Below are 22469 nucleotides of genomic sequence, written 5' to 3'. Positions count from 1 at the left end.
ATCTTTTTCACTGCAGTCTGTTCAGTGCTATGGTCGCTTTCAGTGGAGAAGGCTGGAAGGTTAGGATCCGGAGGAAACATAACAAAAAAGGGAGAAAAAAGCCCTTCATTTGGCCAAATCTGGCTCCTAATATATTTAACCACTTCCAGAATTAGAAAGCCTTTCTGTACATTTTATTCTATTTTTCTCTTTTTTTTTTTTTTTCCTTACGTAATGAAATTAAAACTTTTGGAGCCCACAGTTGACATTTTTCAGAAAATTGAGTTATCAAGGCAGTAATTATTTCACGGGGAGATAAAACTCTCATAGCCCTAACTGTCAAATAGGGCCCTTTTCAGATTTTAATTACAAAATAAAATTAGTCTGCTCTTCCTCGGAATGGTTTGTGAGTGGTTAAACAGAGCTTTCCCCCCAATACTGGTGGTCGTCAAACTCTGCTAATTAGCAATGCTGAGAAATTCCAGTTAACAAGGGACATTCTCCAAGACTCTGCAGGTTCCCTGCCGTTTGCCTTCATTTCCATAAGAAGATTAAGAGAGGAGGGAACACACTCAAATGCAGATGCAGAAAAGAAGCGTTTTTTAACAAGCATCATAATAGTAAGATGCTTGGCTAGTTCTCACCTAATTACTGCAAGTTAAACCTCTATTTGCCACTAAGAAGAAAAAATAAGTCTACAGTCCCCTATCTCCACAAAATTGTTAGTTGGCTTCAGATATAATACTTGAGGAGGGATGAGGGGAGTTTAGGAGAGAAATATCAGTGCAAATGATAAAACTGAGCTACACTTAATCAGTTAAGGGTTTGGGGCTGGGGCCTATAGTAAAACAAAATTAAATCAGAATATCCTAGGAGTTATGCATTTTGTTCTTAATTTCTAATCTTGCTCTAAAAGTATACACCTTTTTGCTGCCCATGAAAGGGAAATGTTATAGTTCCTTTAGATTAAGCACTTTAAATTTCATAAATTGTGCCAATGGCAACATTTTTAAATTCTTGAGGGATGAAGCACCCTCTTCCAAGTCTTATTTTGATACCCTAGTAGTCAATGGTGTATTGTTATTAGTACTGTAGCCATCTGTTATAAACCTAAAACAGTGCTGCTTCTATCATCTATTGTGATTATTATAGTTATTATTATATTTAGGGGCCAGTGATGATGCTGGATTGAAATAGAGTGGCCGGTGATCTGATTTTTTTTTTTTAATGCATATGTTCTAAAAATCTAATGAGAAAATTGTTTCTGCTATCACCATCTTCTTTAATCTTATTTTCATAGCACATTATTATGCATAAATGCCAGCCACAGTTAGTTTATTGCCTTGATAAGTACAGCAGGCTTAATTAAAATAAAGCTGTAAATAAATGCAACCAATGATAACACAATTGTAATGTATTTCCATAGCTTATTTATATGATAAAAGCAATTAACAAAAGACCTAGCCAGCCCCTTTAACCTCTTAAATGCATTATTATAGAGTTCAGGCACAAACACATGCATCTGAGAATGTATAAAAGCTTTTCTATATTATCCCAAGGAAATATTTGTGCCTCCTACTACTACCCCTTGAGAGAGAAGATTACAAACATTTGCTTCTGTAACTATCCATTATTAATATTTATTTTAATACACATACACCATTATCCACATCAATCCCTTGTTTGTTTGTTTGTTTGTTTTTCTTTTCCTTCAAACTTAATTATCCGTAAGCTTTTTTAAAGTTTTCAGAATAATGCTACTAAGTGCAGACCAATGCATACGCAATCATAAAGTGAATGCTTGTTCTGCCCTTCGTGGCATCTGGACAATCATAATTCATTCATATGTTGAATCTCATAATTTGTACCTATTTTTTCCCAAGGTTTAACCTCCTACTTATCTGGAGGTTATATGTACATTTCTAAGTTAAGCAAATTAAATCTGATTCTTATGATTTAGTTCCATAGCTTATATGATATGTTAACTTTTCTTTTGTTTAGATTACGTGTAATTAGTGGATCTTCCTCCCAGTCCCCTCATTTAAAAAAAAAAAATATATATATATATATATATATATATTTCCAAACACCTTTTTTTAAAGGTAAAAGCAAAACTGTAGTCTTGGAAAAGCGAATTAACCAGTAGGGGGCGCACCAGCTACATCCCTAAAACCAGACGCGCTGAAAAGCCTGGTGGCTGCGGTGTTGTCTTCCGAGCCTCTAACCTTTTCTCTTCCTAATCTCCACGTCCGTGTTTAGCTTAATATTACACCTCGAATAAACAAAAGACATTATTTTGTTCTAAAGAGTGCCATATATTTATCCGTTTCGAGAAGGCCAGTCTCACCCTTCCCGGGTTCCCAAGAACTAAAACAAACCATAACTTGCGAGAAAAAGAAGACACTGTTGGGGGAGGGGAGGTTGATTGGAAATAATAATTTATAAAGAAAAGTCTACAGGATTCTTTTCTCAACTTTTCTGACTTTCCAGTGAGCATGCCTATTTTGAGTTTGACGGGAACAGAAAAGCCCCGGAGGGCAGGGATTGGAGAAGTTGGAGTGGGGGCAGTGATGGTTATGGGAAGAAGGTTAGTAAGGAACAAAACAATGCAAAGTTTTGTAAAGATAATAAATGGAACGTGGCCGACAGATACTATTCAGAACATTTTCTTAGGGTGAGTAAGGGTATATAGACCAGGGAAGGAGGGGGGCGGAGAGAGTGTTACAGAAGAAAGAAAATAAGTAACCCTCATGGTTTAAGCCCTTTATAAAAAAGAAATGGCATCAGGTTTTTTTTTTCTCCCAACTCCCCCCCCCCCCCCGCCCCCCCCGCTTTGTAGTCAAGTGCATTTTAGCCACAAAGATCCCAACAAGAGAGTGGAAGGAAACTTAGACGGGGCTTTGTTTGACTCCGTGTAGCGACAACAAGAGAAACAAAACTACCTATTTGTAACGGACGTGCTGCCATTGCTCTCCGCATTGAGCGCCTACCTATTGAAATCTTTACGTCGGGACAATGGGAGAGCGGCTAAAATTACCCTCTTGGGTCCTGGGCGGGCAGGATTCCTGAGCCCCTACCCCCCCGCCTCCATCGCATCCTCCTTCAGCCCCGGCCTCGCTGGGCTCCCTCCGTCCCCAGTCCTGGCGGCCTTCTTCCTGCCTGCACTGCCTGCACCTGTGCCTGGAGAGCACCACACCCGCCTCCCAGGCCTGGAGTCCCCTCCAAGCGCTGTCCCAGGCCCGGCGGCCCAGGCAGAGCGGCCACCACAGTAGAAGTCACAAGGGGGAATGGCAGAGCTGGTGCTGCCCGAGTCCTGGGAACTCTGCGTGGGAGGGAGTTTGTGAGTGCGGCCCAAATGCCGCCTCCATACTCTGCGGAGGGATGCCAGGAAGTTGACACGACGCTGCTCTATAGTCTGCGCTTCTGAAGGTCCTTCTGTTGATCTCCTTCTTCCCCTAACCTCCTTTTGAAACTCGCCCAACTGAAATCCTGCTTTGGGGGAGGCTCAAGAGGAGAACGGGGAGAGAGGAGGAGAGTGGGGGCATCCCCCTTCTATCGACTGAACGGAGAAAGATGGTGGGAGATGAGGCTGGGGGTAAGGGGAGAAGCCGCAGTGTCGGGGCCAGAGCCGAGCTGGTCAGGGGACAGCAGGCATGCCGCAGCTTCCCCAGGCCCGGCCTCCCCTCAAGTGCGGAGTCGGCCAGAGTCCCAGCAGGATCTATGCTTAAAACAGAGCAAAGTGCGTGGCAGCTAGGAGGGTTTGGAGCACTGAGCTTTCCGTCTCATAACTTCTTGTCGGGACAGTGTAAGAAAGGGGCGAACTAGTGCCGGCACCTGTAGAGGAAGAGGGGCGAGGGGAAGAGCGAGGTTAGGCAGAAGCACCGAGGAGGCTGGAGCGGGGGAGGGAGTGAGGGGGGCGGCGGTGGGGGGGGGGGGGAGCATGCGGAGGAGCGGGACAACAATGACACACCAACTCCTGCACCGCCTGTTTCCTGAAATACTAGTAGGACAGTCGTCCTGAACCACCCACTCTGCCGTGCCCCACCCCCACACCTTAGCGGCTTCTCGCGCCCCTTCCTCGTTTCAGCAGCCCGCAGCAAAAAGTAAATCAATATTAAGTTTGAAGAAGAAAAAAAATCGCAGTCTCGGTGCTGTTTACCCACTTCCTTCGAAAAGGCGTGTGGTGTGACCTGTTGCTGCGAGAGGGGATACAAAGGTTTCTCAGTGACTGGCAGGCTGGCTGTGGGAGCCGCCTCCCCCTCCCTCCTTCCCCCTCCTCCCCTCGCCTCCCCCGCGCGGCCCGCGGCGCGGCAGGCCCCGCCCCCTTTCATGCAAAACCCGGCTGCGAGGCTGGGCTCGAGTGGAGGAGCCGCCGCGCGCTGATTGGTCGCTGGAAACCCATTTATTCCCTGACAGCCCCCGTCACATGGATGGTTGTCTATTAACTTGTTCAAAAAAGTATCAGGAGTTGTCAAGGCAGAGAAGAGAGTGTTTGCAAAAGGGGGAAAGTAGTTTGCTGCCTCTTTAAGACTAGGACTGAGAGAAAGAAGAGGAGAGAGAAAGAAAGGGAGAGAAGTTTGAGCCCCAGGCTTAAGCCTTTCCAAAAAATAATAATAACAATCATCGGCGGCGGCAGGATCGGCCAGAAGAGGAGGGAAGCGCTTTTTTTGATCCTGATTCCAGTTTGCTTCTCTCTCTCTTTTCTTCCCCCAAATTATTCTTCGCCTGATTTTTCTCGCGGAGCCCTGCGCTCCCGACACCCCCGCCCGCCTCCCCTCCTCCTCTCCCCCCGCCCGCGGGCCCCCCAAAGTCCCGGCCGGGCCGAGGGTCGGCGGCCGCCGGCGGGCCGGGCCCGCGCACAGCGCCCGCATGTACAACATGATGGAGACGGAGCTGAAGCCGCCGGGCCCGCAGCAAACTTCGGGGGGCGGCGGCGGCGGCGGCGGCGGCAACTCCACCGCGGCGGCGGCGGGCGGCAACCAGAAGAACAGCCCGGACCGCGTCAAGCGGCCCATGAACGCCTTCATGGTGTGGTCCCGCGGGCAGCGGCGCAAGATGGCCCAGGAGAACCCCAAGATGCACAACTCGGAGATCAGCAAGCGCCTGGGCGCCGAGTGGAAACTTTTGTCGGAGACGGAGAAGCGGCCGTTCATCGACGAGGCCAAGCGGCTGCGAGCGCTGCACATGAAGGAGCACCCGGATTATAAATACCGGCCCCGGCGGAAAACCAAGACGCTCATGAAGAAGGATAAGTACACACTGCCCGGCGGGCTGCTGGCTCCGGGCGGCAACAGCATGGCGAGCGGGGTCGGGGTGGGCGCCGGCCTGGGCGCGGGCGTGAACCAGCGCATGGACAGCTACGCGCACATGAACGGCTGGAGCAACGGCAGCTACAGCATGATGCAGGACCAGCTGGGCTACCCGCAGCACCCGGGCCTCAACGCGCACGGCGCCGCGCAGATGCAGCCCATGCACCGCTACGACGTGAGCGCCCTGCAGTACAACTCCATGACCAGCTCGCAGACCTACATGAACGGCTCGCCCACCTACAGCATGTCCTACTCGCAGCAGGGCACTCCTGGCATGGCGCTTGGCTCCATGGGCTCGGTGGTCAAGTCCGAGGCCAGCTCCAGCCCCCCCGTGGTTACCTCTTCCTCCCACTCCAGGGCGCCTTGCCAGGCCGGGGACCTCCGGGACATGATCAGCATGTACCTCCCCGGCGCCGAGGTGCCGGAGCCCGCCGCCCCCAGCAGACTTCACATGTCCCAGCACTACCAGAGCGGCCCGGTGCCCGGCACGGCCATTAACGGCACACTGCCCCTCTCGCACATGTGAGGGCTGGACAGTGAACTAGAGGGGGGGAGGAATTTTCAAAGAAGAACGAGGGAAATGGGAGGAGAGTAAGAAACAGCATGGAGAAAAAAAAAAACCCGGTACGCTCAAAAAAAAAAAAAAAAAAAAAAAAAGTCATCACCCGCAGCAAATGACAGCTGCAAAAGAGAACACCAATCCCATCCACACTCACGCAAAAACCGCGATGCCGACGAGAAAACTTTTATGAGAGATCCTGGACTTCTTTTTTGGGGACTATTTTTGTACAGAGGAAACCAGGGGGGGTGGGGTGGGGAGGGCGAGGGAATGGACCTTGTATAGATCTGGAGGAAAGAAAACTACGCAAAACTTTTTAAAAGTTCTAGTGATACGGTAGGAGCTTTGCAGAAAGTTTGCAAAAGTCTTTACCAATAATATTTAGAGCTAGTCTCCAAGCGACGAAAAAAATGTTTTAATATTTGCAAGCAACTTTTGTACAGTATTTATCGAGATAAACATGGCAATCAAAATGTCCATTGTTTATAAGCTGAGAATTTGCCAATATTTTTCGAGGAGAGGCTTCTTGCTGAATTTTGATTCTGCAGCTGAAATTTAGGACAGTTGCAAACGTGGAAAGAAGAAAATTATTCAGATTTGGACATTTTAATTGTTTAAAATTGTACAAAAGGAAAACATTAGAATAAGTACTGGCAAAACCATCTCCGTGGTCTTTAAAGGGGCAAAAGTTTTAGATTGTACTAAATTTTTTTTAACTTACTGTTAAAAGCAAAAATGGCCATACAGGTTGACATCGTTGGTAATTTATAATAGCTTTTGTTTCCCAACTTTCCATTTTGTTCAGATAAAACAACAACAACAACATGAAATTACTGTGTTTGAAATATTTTCTTATGGTTTGTAATATTTCTGTAAATTTATTGTGATATTTTAAGGTTTTTCCCCCCTTTATTTTCCGTAGTTGTATTTTAAAGATTCGGCTCTGTATTATTTGAATCAGTCTGCCGAGAATCCATGTATATATTTGAACTAATACCATCCTGATAACAGGTACATTTTCAACTTAAGTTTTTACTCCATTATGCACAGTTTGAGATAAATAAATTTTTGAAATATGGACACTGAAATTATGTTTGAGTCTTTCATTTATTTGGATAACACTGATTATACATAACTCCTCGGGGTATATACTGTGCTCAGCCAGGAAAGCAAAATATCTATAAAACCTTGATATTCTAGTCCAGTAGCATGTGCTAATGTTAACTGCAACAAATAAATGTCTGAATGATTAACTGAATAAGTACTCTCAAAAAATTGAAATGCTTGTGTCATTTCTAAAATAGAAACTAGAGACATATATTGTAAATCCACCCCCTCCTTTTCTAAGCAGCATGAATAAGCATGATGGGGACTTATACTTAAAACTGATTTATGCCACTTGTTGCCAGAAAGAAGGAGTCAATTCTGAAAATTTTCATGTGGCTCAGCAGATGGGGTATTGAGCCAAATCAGAACCAGGTTGGCTGGTTTTGTTTTCGTTTTCTTCAATGCACAATGGCCCTTTGGAAACCTGGTTAGAGGGGAAAATGATGCTTCTTGTATCGGAATAATTGCAAACTAGACATGCAAAGTGCTCATCTGCTGGGTGGGTGTTTGGATTACTTCAGCCCTGCTATTGTTTGAGAGGAAACAAGTGGTTTACTTTCTTTGTTCCTTGACTTCATAAACTTTCTCCTCTACATTCTCCTGTTTAGGGGAGAGGGAAAGCAAAGAGCATCTTACAACCCCCCCCCCCCCGACTTATCACGGCTATTTATTATTATTATTATTATTATTATTTATTTTCTTTTTTCCTCTCTCTCCCTCCACGAATTCCATTTCTTAAATTGGCAGCGCGGGTCCAAGCCTGTAGTCCCAAATCGGATATCTCTGCAGCTGATAACAAGCAAAAGAGAAGCCAGGCAACAGCCATATTAAAGAAGAAAACAATCAACTCTGAGGTAGATATTTTACTTTGTCCGGGCTAATCACAGTTGGAGATGATTATGCTTTTGATCTGTTAACCATGTTTTACTACGGTAGTAGAGAAGTAGGGGGAGGGGAAAGGGGTGGGGAAACAAGATTGGATTTGTTGTTTTCTTTTGCCCTAGGAAAGGTAAAGAGAGACTCTAGTTGTCCACAGTGGGAGCGAAAAAGTTGGGGGGATCGCCACGGTCTTTGAATTAACGATGTTTCTACATCACAACCGACCCGCGCTTTGGCGCAGCCGGAGAATCTGTAAGACCGACTCAGAGACTTTTCTTCCTTATTTACTGCTTACCTCGCTCATCTTCCCCCACCACAAGGGACCAGGAAACAGGAGTCAGGCATACTTAAGAGCGTGGGTTTGCTACCCACATTTCAAGGGCTTGTTGTGTCAACTTGCTACAACTTTGGAGAAGTTGGAATCCGGCAGCGCCTTCCACCCTTGAGTAAAATACCGGCTGCAGCCACTAAGTTAGCTCAACCCGTTGGTGTGCACTTTCGCCTTTTCCAAGAAAGTATTCCTTTCTCGTGGTGTTGGCTAATATTAGTTCTGGGCTCAGCTGGAAATATCCTCATACTTTCTGTATTTTTATTTCATATGGATTGCTTTATTTTAGGCGTGTATTGGTTTTTATTTATGTCTTTTCTTAAAATCCTCATTTTAGGGTAAAGGACAATTATTATGCCAGTTCCCAATTCTAAGCGAGGCATTTCCCCCCCTAATTAATGCAGAGACTCTAAAAGAATTTCCCCCGGCCTGGCCAGCCATTGTAATGCATATACGGATTATTCACGTGGTAATGAGCACATTCGCCAGTTCTTGCTCACACATACGAATAAAAGAAACTTTGAATAAAGATCCAAATGATCTTGCTGGGGGGTGGGGAGGATATTCTCGGAATTTGAGCCAATCAACTATATGGAGTGTATATATTTGAAAAATTAGAGATATATTAGAAATATGTATTGCATTCGGAGTAATTGCACTGCACCAGGCTCCCTTAAAAAAAAAAAAATTAAAGTCAATAAATAAATAAAAGAACCCACAGGATCAGACTAAAAAAAGCAACAACTTTTTGGCCAAATGCACAGGTTCAAATATTCAAATATTTTGCAAGAGGGAAGAGAGCAATTTCAGGAAGTTGAACTAGTTTTGAGTGATTGTCACTTTCTGCCTAAAACAAGAGAACTCCCATTTTCCCTCCTATTCCTCCATATCCCCTAACTAACTGAAAGCCAAATTATTTTCTTCTTAAATACATTCTTTTTATAAACTGCATTTGAGGAAAGTGGTATATATTTCATCATTTATTTGATTGGATTAAATGATTCCCCAAGATGTGTAGTTCCATGACTAGATTAATAGTGAACATACAGTATTTTAATTATAATGTGATTTCCAAGAAGGGGATAAACCCATAAACTTTCCCAGAGATGGTTATCTCTCAGTGCTGAAGTTAGTTGTTGAATGTTCAGTTTCTTCCTTGGGATATTATTCTATTCACTAAAACCATTCAATTTCCAGTCAAAGGGGGTGAATTTAATGTTTTGTTAAACTTATACGTGGAATGGAAATATGTAGAGGGATGAGATTATAGTTTGTTCCCTCTGCAATTTTTTTTCTCTCCCCGTGCTCCCCGCCCCCACTTTAAATAAAGAGCGTTAAAATATTTTGCTGAGCTGTAGTAGATTAGCAACGTTTCTTGCCAATGCTGGGAAGCTGGTATTACAGACGGTCCCAGGGGAAAATGGCTCACATTAACCACTAAATGAATATTTGACAAGGGCTCATTCGGAGGTATTATTACTATAAACGTGTCCCTACTGGACTTTTCCAGGGTCAAAGAGCAACGCTTCAATTAATTATTTAGTCTGCTAGTAGATTTGGTTGTAATAGCTGTACTTATTTCTAGAACCGACACATTCTTAGAGTAGGAAATCTCAGGAGAATCTTCTCCATCAGCCATGCCTTGGATTGAAATACACACAGAGCCCTGGCATTCTGAAGCTGACTTTGTCATAAAACCTTTTCCTGGGCTGAGAGTTGGGGGGGATTATAGTTTCTTTTTCTATTTCATTTGCTGGTTTTGATTTAAAAGAAAGAAACAAGAACATAGTAAGTTATCTTAGATTATACATCATGTCTGGCAAGGTCTTTTAGGGCCTTGCAGTTTAGGGAGAGAGGGGAGGGAAATTATTTATAACCTTTGCCTTTTCTAAGTGGAGATGTCACAGGATTTCAGAGACTCAGGCAGGTTCTGAATTTAGAAAGGGCACACACTGCTGTTTGCCAATAAAATTCGGGTTTTAAAATGGAAGTCTCCATAGGCTGAGTACGCGGAGTTCTAGTACACTCAGTAAATTGGGGTAAGAGATAGTCCCTCCTTCCCTCCCCACCTATTGGCTTGAACACCTCCAGGTGTAGTGGGGTGAGGGGGGACCTGGTGAGTGTTCCATTTCTGCTCTGTCATAAGTTCCTCCGTGGCCCTGGGTAAAATGGTAAGGGAATGATTTTGAGAGTAAGATTCCTTGACAATAATATAAGGTGAATGAATAAGAGATAAGCTGCAAGGGGTGGGGGAACGGGATGCAGTAATTACAAACCCAATTCATTCAGCTTTTCAGAACTTTTGTTGTGGGAGCTCCATTGACGGGTTTTGAGTCGCCAGTTTTCTCACATTAAAAAGAACTGATCAGCGCCTCAGGGGGACAAGAAATACCGCTTAACTGCATAGTGATTGGGTCTTCATTTAGAACCCTTACAAGAAGAAAATTAAACAGTGCCTTTGTGTGCACAGGTTTACTTTTCAACTGCTAACAGTTTATAGCTAACTGCTTTGGGATTGAAGTTTGACTGTGGTTTGGTCGTCTGCTAGTTGGCACTGCTTATTTATTTATTTATTGTAATGAAAGAGTTTTTTATATCCTCTTCCCTTTATTTCTGGTTCTTGGAGAATTTTGTAAAACAGGTCCTCATATTTTGATTCATGGAAGGAGTTTCCTTTGCCATGAGCTTTAGCAGAGACTTGAATTAACATTTCTCCAACACTTTCCACACACCCCCCCCCCCATTATTGCCTTAAAATAATTTGCATCTCACTCCGTTTTTTATGCTGCCTTTTCCTGCTTTCAGAGTAAAGACTGCCTTGGACAGCCACAAGTGAGATTGAGGATGAGGGTTGATTTATTTCTTTCCTTTGCTTTTTTTTCTTTCTTTTTTTTTTTTTTGGACTGAAGTTGGAAGATGGTTGGTGTATTTCTTTAGGGACCTCGTCTATGAGGTAGATCCCATAAAGACAGAAGAAGGGGGAGAAACACTTGAACTTTACTGTGAAAGTGTGCATAAAATTCAAAGGGACACAGCCTCTGGAGTTTTAGAGTAAGCAGCTGTGGAAGGAGCTTTCCAAAGACAGAGAAATTGCCCAAACCAGAGAATTAGTTTGGTGTCTTTCATAGTTATTTTCTATTAAAAACTTCCTGGGAAACCTGCCTCTGATATCACCCAGGGAGACTTGTAACCACTCTTCCTTCTCATAATGCTGTCCAGTTTTACAATTCTTGTTTTCAGTGGTTCTATTTTGCTTCTGTAGCTTTTAGGAAATAATGGACTTGACTTTCTTTTTTTAACCTATGAGACATCTCTGGGAGAATGGATTTCTAAGACAAGGCCAAGATTTCCCATGGCAGAGAACTCTTTCTGCATGCAGGTCTAGATGGATTTTATTTTATATTTTGGTGTAATAGTGATATTTCTGTTTCCTTGAGTGGTGTATTCAGTTTCTCTTCAAAAGCAAACAGAACGTCCTCTCATTTCAGGACGCAAAGATATTTGCTGCTTCTGGGCTTTTGGACTTGAGATGCTTGCTCTACTTTGCAAAGAAGTGTCAGGTGATTTAAAACCTTCAAGGAGTCGTTCATTTCATTACCCTCGTCTATCTGCACTCACAGAAAGAAGTGTGCGCTGTTAGTAAAGATTTCGGCGCTTTGAACTATCTTCTGCCTTCCTCTCTGGGCTTTGGTGCGGGGCGCACCGCAGGGCCGGGAGCGCTCGGGCCTCCCACCCGCCTGCCCTGGGGAGCCCGCCGCAGCCCGCGCCGGAGCGGCTGCGCGGGCAGATGGAAGCTGAGGCGGGCCAGCGCCGACCGGGGACCTGACGTCACCGTGGCCCTAGCCGAGGCTCCCATGGGGCTCCCTGGGAAGGTGCTGCGTAGGGCTCAAGTTTTCTCCGACCGGACCCTGCCAAAACGGCCCGATTCCCTCTCTTAGCTCTGGACGGTCGCGCGTCGCCCAAGTCTGGAATGTCTCCGGAGGTGTTGTGGGCCCTCTCGCTTACTCCGGAGTTCTCTACCTCCCTCACCTCAGCGCTAGCAGGCTCCATGTTGACCCCGTGACCCCAAGGATGGTTCTAGGCCCCAAACCTCCCAAATCAGAGATTGTGTTACTTGAGTCCTGCCTTCCTCTCCCCTCTCCCCCTCAGTCCTTTACTTTTAAAAGGTTGTGTGCCCCTGATTGGTGCCAAAGCTCACCATTAGTAATCAAGCTCTTAGTACTTGCCGATGCCAGAGGCTACGAATTGAAATTGACGTGGCTGTGGGTAACCACAGGAGTGGTTTGGGCTCCCCGGAGCCCCCGAGTATTGGGCCCCTCCAGGATCAGAGTAGATAGGGATGGAGGATACATCCATGTCCTATTTGTAAAATAGGGATAATGCATCTTTACCCGGGAGAAAAGGAGTACAAGGCCACTGACACAAAATGGGATTAATTGATTGCTGTTACTTTTCTTACAGTCCAACGGAGTTAGGTGGTAGGGAAGGCAAGAGGTTCCCATTTTAGACTCTAGAGATCAATCCAGAAATTAGGCCCTCCTCTCTGGCCTTAGCAGGTGAAATTCGCCTTCTTCAGAGGACCCTGCTTCCTTTGCCAGTTCTCTTTTTGGCTTCGGGTTGGCCTAGGAAGTTATCCTGCAAACTTGCCATCCCTGGGCATCTTCTTGAAGGGAGGGATGCCGGCATTCTGGGCAGGAGCCGCCCCCACCCGCAGAAGGCAGAAAAATAATTACTGTATTAAAAGAAGCGGTGAATTCTTCCCAAGGGTTCTTATCGCTGGCGGCCAGGCCAGAAGCGGGACTGCGCCCCCACCCCCACCTCGTGACGTCAGGGTCTGCAGGGCCTCAGGGATGAAATGATTCGTTTGAGTGTTCCAGAAAGGGCAATCCGTACACTTGCAGGGTGAGGCCAGTGGAGCCGGTCTCCATCCCCACCAGTCAGCCCCAGCTTTTGAGACTGACGCTCTTGCCCCCCAGAGTATAAGCAAACACGAATAGCCAGTCTTAGGCACGTAAACAGTCACACAGGCAACACCACCCACCACACCACCGAAGCTCACAGGCAAACCCTTGTGTTTGTGTGTGTGTGTGTGTGTGTGTGTGTGTGTGTGTGAGATTTGATTTGCTAACTAGAGTTTGCTGTGAGATCTGAATGAGTTGGGTTTTTGTTGCTGTTTTGTTTTATGCTTGTTTTATTTTGAGACACTGGACAAATCACACCAAAGCCTTTACAAAGTACACTGCAGCTTTATTTTATTTGGCCTTACATGAATTTCAGCAGTGGATTAATAATTGGACTTCCAAAAGTTTTCTGGTTCTGATACTGAGTCAGGTCAGGACAGCTGCTTCTGGCTCGCTATGGCCATGCCACCTCCATTTTCTCTGTCCCCCCACCGCTCCTCCTAACTATTTGTATAGCTGTTTATAACCATTTTAGAATTGAGAAAATATTGCTGAGAGAAGAATGATTTAAACTGTAGACAAGAAGAAAGACATTTGATCCCTGACTCTGTAAAATGGATAAAAATTATTTGTTGGTGGAAAGCACCTGAGCATTTCCAGAAGAAGGTACACTTCCCAAGTTTTCTTTACAAATCAATTTAATTCATTGAATGTCCTTCCAAAGGGAAGGGTCCTAGAAACTAGACCTTGTTTTGATATTGGTCCAGGATCTCACAAACTACTGATTTGCTGAGAATTAGCCGATACTTCACATGCAGTCAATTCAGTATCAACTCACATCCAGGTCGATTTGACTATCACACTTAACAGTTCAAATCTCAGTTATTGCATAACATTATGGTTTGATCAGTCTGAAATAACTAAGTGGCAAACCTGTCTTCTCCTGCTCAAAGTCTGCTTCCCTTTGTTTGTTTCCCCCTTCTTCCCACCTCCAGGGAAAGTATCTTACAATCAAGTTTTCCTTGTGAGAGTTTGTTTACCCCAACTTCTGTGAAACTAGATGAACACTCCTCAGCTTTCTAAACACTCGCTCATCAGCTTTGTGAAATGGTGCAAAAACATCTTGGAATCTAAGATGGCAAAATAAACCTGAGCATATGGGGGGAAGACTTCGTTGTTAGGAAATAGATTTAAATGTTTAGCTCACACTTCAGCCTTGATGCCTCCCTTACTACCCTCTCTCGCTTCTCTCACTGCCTGCCCCTGGCTCTTGGGTACCTCACCTCTATTAGCAAGCTGGTTCACCGGCATAAATTATGAATGCATTTCGAGCCGGCCCTTTTGATAAGATAAATCAGGGCTTTTCTCTTTTGCATGTTTCTGCTTTCATTCCTATTGAAACTTCCTGCGCTGTGCTGCAGGGTCTTTCTACAAACTTACTATCCCCACATAAACTATGGAGGTATGTTTTTAATAGGAAAAATCAGGTAACCTTTTTTTCCACGAAGCCTTACAAGTTGAGAATACAAAATATTTCATGGTTAGTTGTGTGAGCTTCCAAATTAGCTGCATATAAAGTATTTTAAGATTTTTTTTTTTTTTTTTTTTTTTTGGCTGTCACTGGCTGGCAATACTCATTTTGTGTGTGTGTGTTGGTTTGAAAAGCAGGAAGAAATGTAATGAATTGAGTGCTGTCAGAGATGTCTTCTGTTTGAACAATCTGCGATGGGCTGAATGGCAGGGACTCCCTCATCCAGTGCAGGTGCAGTAGAGCTGGGGAAGGGGGGAGGGGGGCTCCCTCTGTTCAGTCAAAAAGCACCATTCTCCACAATAGACCACACACTGACAGCCAGCGTGACATCAACTCACACTTTCATACTTTTCCCCCCATCCATAGTTCTGAGTTCACAAAGTGGCCATACAGTAGCCTTGGTTAGGTTCCTTTAATGAACATTTTGTGGCTCCTATGACCAACATTGAAATCTGCTTAGCCTGGGAGGAACAAATAGATTTTTAATCATGAGTTCCAAATCAAAATGTAAAGCTATAGGTATTTCAAGTTAGCTGGTCTCCCTACTCTCTCCCAATGCTAATGCCTACAACAGCCCCCAGATGATCTGAAAACTCGGAGTTAAAAGTTCTTCTAAGACTGACTTAGGTTCTGAGACACTGTTTTCTGATGTCCCAAGAGAGACTAACCAGGAAAAGAGAGAAGGCACGGATTTCATGTATTTATTTAAATTTAAAAGGACCTCTAGTATTTTATTATGCTGCGTGAGAGGGTTAATCCTGCAAATGAACGGACATTAATCTTGTGGAGTGGAGTCTGTCCTCTTTGAATTGGTTTTACTGGGGAGAGGGGTGGGAGATAGAGCAGGGAGTTAGGAAAGGCAGCAACTGTTTCAAAACTCTGGACAAAGATGCGACCACCCTTTGGCTGTCCCACCGCTGCAAGGGCTGGACCTTCCGAAGATTTCATTTCACGTTTGTTTAAACTCAGGCCTTGGTGCCTCGAGTTTTAAGGGGAATTGTCCAAGGAGGGAACGCTACTAGGGAAACTATTCCAGTCAATCCATTCTTCCCGCCACCCCCGCCCGGTTCCTACTCCTCTCCGCCCCCACCCGCTTCGCCAACTCACTGTCTGGTATCCGAACATTTAGCAGAAGGAGGGAGGGGCGAGGAAAGGGCTGTGCGGCCAGAACGGATCCCCCGGCGCCGCCGCCGCGCGGGGCGAGAACCCAGCCGCCCGGCCACTGCCCGATTTCCCTCTGTGCCGGGACTGAAGCATCGCGCCGAGGAAAATTGATCCCTGTTGCTTATTTAAAAACAAAACAACAACAACAACAACATGTAGCCGTACATATTTTTCATCGCGGCAACAACAGCAAAAAATCAACTTTCTAGCTCTCGGAGCAAAATCTTTTTTACCATTCACCTAAACGCTGTTTAGTAGGTTGGGGTGGGAGCAGGCAGACCTCCCAGGGCGGCGGTCACAGCATTTCCCGCACTCCTACCTCGCGCGTGGAGGCAAAGAGTCCGGGGTCCGGCGGGGCGGGGCGCAGGGCAAGGGGATTTGGTGTGCAGGGCGAATAAAGGCCAAGTTCTTTAGAACCTCCACTAACACAGCAAGAGATAGGTCTTACCATCTCTGTAGAGTCCTTCGCTTGTGACCGCAAGGAGTTGTCGGGTGGCCTGCATTAAGTATGCCTACGGCGCCAACTAAAGTCTGGGCCTAGAAGAAGAGGCATCTCCCTCCCCTCGACCCCACTGCCCGCCGCTACTTGATAGCTGCCGCGTCTTCTGGCAGGTTACACACCCACAATTAATCTTTCTTATTAAAGCCTCCATTCTGTACCCAAGGGGCGACTCAAACCTATTTAGATTTCCTTGGTTGGCTGCACAAATTTAAGTGGGCAAAGAGTTATAAACCTAATAACAGAGGGCGAGAGAGAGTGATTTGAGTAGAGAAGACGCAAGATTGACTAGGGGTGTAAGGACGCTGCGGGCCTTGCCCGCCCCAGACACCTGCCTCGGGGTGCACGCCAGGCTGTGGGAAAGGCAGCGAACCCCAGCGCACCCACCGCATGCAACGTCGGCACACACACCTCCATCCCTACCCTTTTCGCTCACAGGTATACTTGCAATGAGATTGCCTCTTCCGGATTTCTTATAAACCCCTCCCAGCAAGGCAGCATTCTCGCAACATCCCAAACCAGGGAACTTCCGGAGAACCGGGGAAGGTTTGCACTGTTTGGGATTAATTGAGAATAATTAACACTGGAGACCGTTAATCACCACTTTGCTGCTCTCTCCCTCCTTTCGGGTCTGCGGCGACTGCCTCTCGCTCCGGCTGTCGGCGCGGGTGGGTTCGCTGGTGAAAGTGAAGACGTCGCGGTAGCTGTCACCCAGTTCGGCTGTACTTTTTTAAACGCTCGCATATTGTTTGATTACTAATTCGAGTTAATATGATCTTTATGGCAACATAACAGTGGATAATTGGCCTTTTTTTCTGAACAACAATGTAAATCACAATCGCTTTATTATTTAATAACGTCAAACGCTTCGTTGGATTGGCCCCGACCGAGAAGACCTTTTCTTTCTAGACAGTGTTGTGGAGGAAGAACAATGAAGATCTAATTGTGGAGATTTCATAAGTTGGCTCCCGTAAATGAACAGCTTAGATATGGAAGTTCCAGCAGATGTGGGCACTATTCGCCGTAGAAACTCTACCCCCACCCCCCATACACACAGCCCAAACACTCTATTGGAGGTTTTTTTTTGTGGTGATGGTGGTCCTCAGATCCTAGCAACCACCTAAATCTTCCAGTAGCAATTAGAGCTTTTTATCGGGCTTGCTCTTCAGCCCTTTACATTGCCGATTTAGCATTAAGGCATTGAGTCCACTCACCAAATTAGCGCAACTCCCAAAGAGCCACAACTACTAAGGCTCCCTTTCGGTCACTTTGGTTGTTGGACATCTAGAGTACCTGCCCGAGGCTTTCTTTAAAGTCTTTTTTTGTTCTTATTTGATTTTTAAAACGGATTCACCAATGCAGTGTCTTGGAATATGTTTCAGGCAGAGTTTTGCAAGGGACACGAGCCATTATTTTGCAAATGCCTGGAAGAGCGGACGAAACCTACAGACCCCTCAAATGCAGACGGCAACGCTCGGAAGGAATGGGTCCCCGCTGCTCCAATGAAAGATTAATCACATTTGCCCCCAAAGCCTCCATTCTAACGGTCTCTATCACAGCTTTTGCCGTCGCTGGAGGACCGCTGTCTCTGGGGTCTTAAGACTTCGGAGTCTTTTGCAACTGGAGAGCCCCCATCACTTGGAATTCGGGTCAAAGAGAGAAACTCCGAGTCTACAGCAGGTTTTGTTTTTGCGTTTGTCCGCCTCTCCATTTTATTAAACTTCCACTGCCTGTCGGGAGGCAGAACAATTCGCTCCCCCCCCCCCCCCCACCCGTCCCCGCCTCGCTTCTAAGATAAACAGGAGGTGCGAAATGCTTCGCCTGCACACGCGCCCTCGGGGCCCCTCTCCCCTCACCACCACCCCCACCCTCCCCACCCCCGCCCCGCGCGCACGGTGCAGCTGTCCTTGGCCCGGACCTGGATGGAGACATCCCCCTTTTCTTTTCCCACCCTCATTTTAAAACCATCACATGGACGGTTCTAGAGTCATGGCCACATTTTCGGCTACCTTCCAATTTCTTTCCGGCTCACTCTCCCCCTTTCTGAGAACCTAAAAAGTGACAAGGGGAAGAAGAGTCGAGGAATTGAGAAAAGGCAGTGGATTTTCAAAACTTATCCTCACCGCACCCCCGCCCCGTTAAAAGTGTATTTTACCACAAGGAGTGCATTAGGAAACTTTCCCTAACAGGAGTTGGGCGCACTGTTATTCTTCTCCAGGGGCCCGCTGGCCTCCCCGCCCCCGCTGGACAATGCGCGCTTTGAGGCTCGGTGGCCTGCAGGCAGCGGGAGACAAGGGGACTGGGCGGCCTTCCTCCAAGGAGCCCGCAGCTGGGGGAGCGCTGGGGAGGGAGCAGGGCCGGGGGAGGCGGGCCACGCAGGAAGAAAAACCATAAAAGTACAATTTTTCTTCCTCCAGCCTTCCACAGAGACAAGCTTTGAGGACTTGGGAGGCAGGGTGGCTGGGAGGGGGGATATGAGAGGTTTTGTTTCTTTCTTAGGTCTCCCCTCCCCCCCCATCTAAACATTTTATTTGGACACAAAATTATACATCCTAGGTTTTCTAACCCGATCGTTCTCATTCTTGGGCACCTGGTCTTTGCTTAGTAATAGCTCAACCCGGGACTTTAACGCTCAAATCGACCCCGGCGCTCACCCCTGCCTACAAGCAGTCTAAACATCACCCTACCCTCCTCCCGCACTCAGGGTGCCGCGCCCTGGGAAAAGCTCCCTGCAAGGCACTCTGGGACACTTCTTTCCAGTTTGGGCTTTTTCACCCAAAGGGAACACCACCATCCTCCCCTCCGGGCACCTTCTAGAAGAGGACCTCTGAGATCAGCAGAGGCCCTCAGAGGGTTACCATATTGATGGAAGCGTTCGTCTGATGTTTTAAAACGTGTACCAAACGGGGCGTCAGGGCCACGTGCTGTGCCTTCGAAAGGCCGCGCGGGGCCCTGGCTTTCAGAGGCGCAGAAGCCGGGGCTGGCGTGGAGGGGAAGCTGAAGCTACTGGAGGGTGTTAGGGGCCGGCGCTGCGCCGCAGGTCGGGCCGCAGCGCTCAGAAAAGCGAATTATCTGGAGCGTGTTTGATCTGGGACTGCGTAGTCAGCTTCTGCTTTATTTGTTTGTTTGTAATCTCATATTTAGCAAGCTGGGACGGTGGCAGCAAGGGAGAAAGGAAGAGATGGAGGAGGGGGCTACGCGGTAACCACACCCCTTCCTAATGAGTTAATTTCCATATTTGCGCCTCCCGCATCTAGCGCCCTCTTTTTCCGGACGCTACCGTGCTGTTGCGTCTTGCGCAGCGCAGACGCCGCTAGTCTGGATTGAAATGAAAAAGCTCGCGGTGGGAGCAGAAAATTGGTCTATTGATACATTCACTCCGAGTGTTGATCTTGGCATCACCGGCAGCCGGTTATTCCCCCTCCCCGCCCCAAATGGGGCGCACACGGATTGCCGAGGGCTTGCAGACACCCAGGCAGGCAGCAGACAGAAATCGACATTCCTCCCGTTTCCCCGCCTCCAGCTGTCCGACCCCTACGTCCCTTTCTTTTAACCCAACTCCAGATTTTTTTTTTTTTTCTCTGTCTCTCAAAGTTAGGGCAGTGAAGGCCGGTTGGCATTGAAAGGGGGCATATAATCACAAATGAATGAATCAAAAGTGAAAGTTTCAAACTAGTCCCCGGTCCTGGTCGAGAAAAATGTGATCCCGCACTCGATCCTGTGCTGGCCCCAGTGTGTGTATTTAAGGGAAAGCAGAGAGACTGAGGCTGCGAGGTTGTGACTGTGGGCTGAGTGGGCTCAAAGTTGTGTCAAGGACAGTGAAGAAGTTTTGGAAGAGCCCTCAGTAGAAAACTCGAGGCGGGTTTCAGCTGCTTCAAACCTGGATTCCTATACATTCTTGCGGTGATTCTGCTCAGGAAATTGGAGAAACAGACTTTTACAATTGCACACCTCCCCCCACCCGACCACACCACCCTCCTGACTTTGCCCGGCTCACTAGGGTGTGGGCTCGGGTTTGAGCTCCAAAATAGCTTGCTTGTCAATTGCGAGCTGTAGCAATATCAAAGTGAACTGTCCCAAGTAACTCTTGTCTAGAAGCTGGGAAGAAGCTTAAGCAGCTCGCTTTAATGATGATTTGTAGCTCGGCGAGGGGCACGGACAGCAAACACCCCGCAGGTGTGTGCCGTAACACCACCATCCGGACTTGAATGTAGATTACTCTGGTGATCGTTTGATCGGCCCTTTGAAACCCTTTACAATTGCCTGTGACGAACGGCCAGTCTCAGTTTTTCTCTGAATAATGCCTTGAGGGTAAGTCCTCCGGGCTTTTAAAGAGCTCTAGTATTTTTTTTTTTTTTTTTAAGAAGAAAAAGAAAAACGTTCGATTTTAGTTTAGACATCGTCAACTTTTAGTCGCTAACAGGCATCACTCAAACCATTCAATACTTAATGACCGTTACTTCTGCTGTCTTCCCAGGAGCCATATACATAATATATACATATGAGATATATACACACACGCACATATACATGAAGTTAATAAAAAGGAGAATGAATGTATTAACTTTGTTGTCTTTACTTCAGACTACCCTGTCTGTTTATAAATGTTTGTGTGGGTGTTTATTATAAACATGCATTATTATTATTAAGGCCATTGTTAATATTGTCTTAATGCTTTCTCTGTTCTCTGTGAATTGTATCTGTTCCGGACAAGTGGGAGTTTAACCTAAACATTAAGACTTTCCAAAGTACAACTCCGGAGTTTAACCCAGGGCAACACCTTTGCAAAAACCCCCATCACCAAAATGAAAAAAGGTGGTGCTGTTCAACCTTTAATATTTACTTAGAATGCTTACATAAGGGGAGGAAAAGGAACTTTTGTCTGAAACGTGCAACCAGCGGCACTTTGATTTCATAAAATAAATGTCAACAATTGCAAGAACTTATCAAACTAGGGTAGGGGTGGAAGGTCGGAGTGCAGTTGAATTAAAGACCCATTCCTGCCACTTCAGACTACAAAGGGTTACACATAAATAAGTGCCACATTTGCCTATTGCAAAAGTTTTCTCGGTGTTTTCTAAGTCACAACAGGGGAGGGGGAAAGCTGTCGTTTATTATCCAGCTCTGGGCAGGAGCAGACCCCAGTACCAAGAGGCTCTCAGCTTTGGCCCGCAGAAGAGGGGTAGCCTTTCAACAGCAGCCCCCTTTGTTCTCCCGATCTCTTTCCCAATTTCAAGCTTCACTTGCACATCCCAAGTTTGTGTGTTAATGACGCTATTACCATCTGGCTCGCCCTACTTTCCAAAAGATATAAATCTCCTAGCTCCATTGCCCGCATTATCATTTAAGTGCCACCATAGCCAGAAGAAAAAGATGCTTTCAAGACTCCAGATTCTCTTGCACTGACTACCCCTGGCATGACTATTCCACTATATTTATAGACTATACATTGGGTGTGGGAGAGCTCCTTGAGAGACCTGATTTCCCAAGAGCTGTCCCTCCAAGCCAATGAAGACCTGCTTCTGGGTGAAAGGAAGGCTTCAAGATGAATTTCCCCGTAAAATATTTTTGTTTTGTTTGTATCAGGCAGATAGTATGTTCCAATGCACTTTTACGTGGTTGTGCCTTCCTTTCTCCTTCTCAGGTTGGTAAAAGTTACAGTGCATTTCCCAGACATTCAACATGTGCCACTCTTCAAACCCTATTTTGAGTGGGAGGATAGATTGGTCTCTCTATAGGATGGGGGCAGGGGTGGAAGGAGATAAAAAGAGCCCCATGTGGCAACTTTTGGGAACTGGGCCAACTGCATCCTTCTCTTAAACCCTTACTTTTACAATGCCTGCAAAGATGTGTAGATGTTGTGGGATTACACACTCCTACCTGTAGATCGAGATCCACCCTTCTTTCCTGGATAATCGGCGATTTGTGTGTTTTGAGCACAAAAGCTAAGAAACTACAACAAAAAAAGTTAGGCTGGCTTGTGCACAGCTTCACAATGACTTCATTTATCTGGCCAGGTCCAAGTGAATAGAGCACAGCAGAGTCTGCCTCTAAACGCGTGGGCTCTTGGTTCGGGCCCCTAGCAGATCTGAACAGCTAATTTCCCTGCGAGGGCTCCTGTTTGTGGCCCTAGACTGCCATGTCCGGGTGCATCTCTTTCCTTGTGAGGCTTTCTCTCTTCTTCCCAGTGCTGTCTTCACAAAGGCGAGTTTC

General features: G+C 46.4%; 1 protein-coding gene and 1 long non-coding RNA gene across 3 annotated transcripts in view; both read left to right on the top strand.

Annotated features, from left to right (window-relative positions):
- Positions 1-22469, top strand: part of LOC128777279 (uncharacterized) — a 45294-nt gene that overhangs the window by 8167 nt on the left and 14658 nt on the right. For both annotated transcript variants that reach the window (XR_008422506.1, XR_008422505.1), the window contains exon 2: positions 7702-7808. This is a non-coding gene — a long non-coding RNA (uncharacterized LOC128777279). The remainder of the gene's footprint in view (positions 1-7701; positions 7809-22469) is intronic.
- Positions 3925-6935, top strand: SOX2 (SRY-box transcription factor 2). The gene has a single exon (XM_019463261.2). The coding sequence runs from the start codon at positions 4849-4851 to the stop codon at positions 5812-5814; it is 966 nt and encodes a 321-aa protein (XP_019318806.1). The 5' UTR covers positions 3925-4848; the 3' UTR covers positions 5815-6935.

This window comes from Panthera pardus, unplaced genomic scaffold, assembly GCF_024362965.1.
Source record: "Panthera pardus isolate Hobbes unplaced genomic scaffold, ASM2436296v1 HiC_scaffold_16, whole genome shotgun sequence".
Taxonomy (NCBI): domain Eukaryota; kingdom Metazoa; phylum Chordata; class Mammalia; order Carnivora; family Felidae; genus Panthera; species Panthera pardus.
The sequence above is the reverse complement of the archived record's forward strand: the minus strand, read 5'-3'. Positions and strand labels throughout refer to the sequence as shown.

What these genes read in the sequence shown, in the direction of transcription:
- SOX2 (XM_019463261.2), top strand. Translation starts at nt 4,849, where the DNA reads ATGTACAACATGATGGAGACGGAGCTGAAGCCGCCGGGCCCGCAGCAA.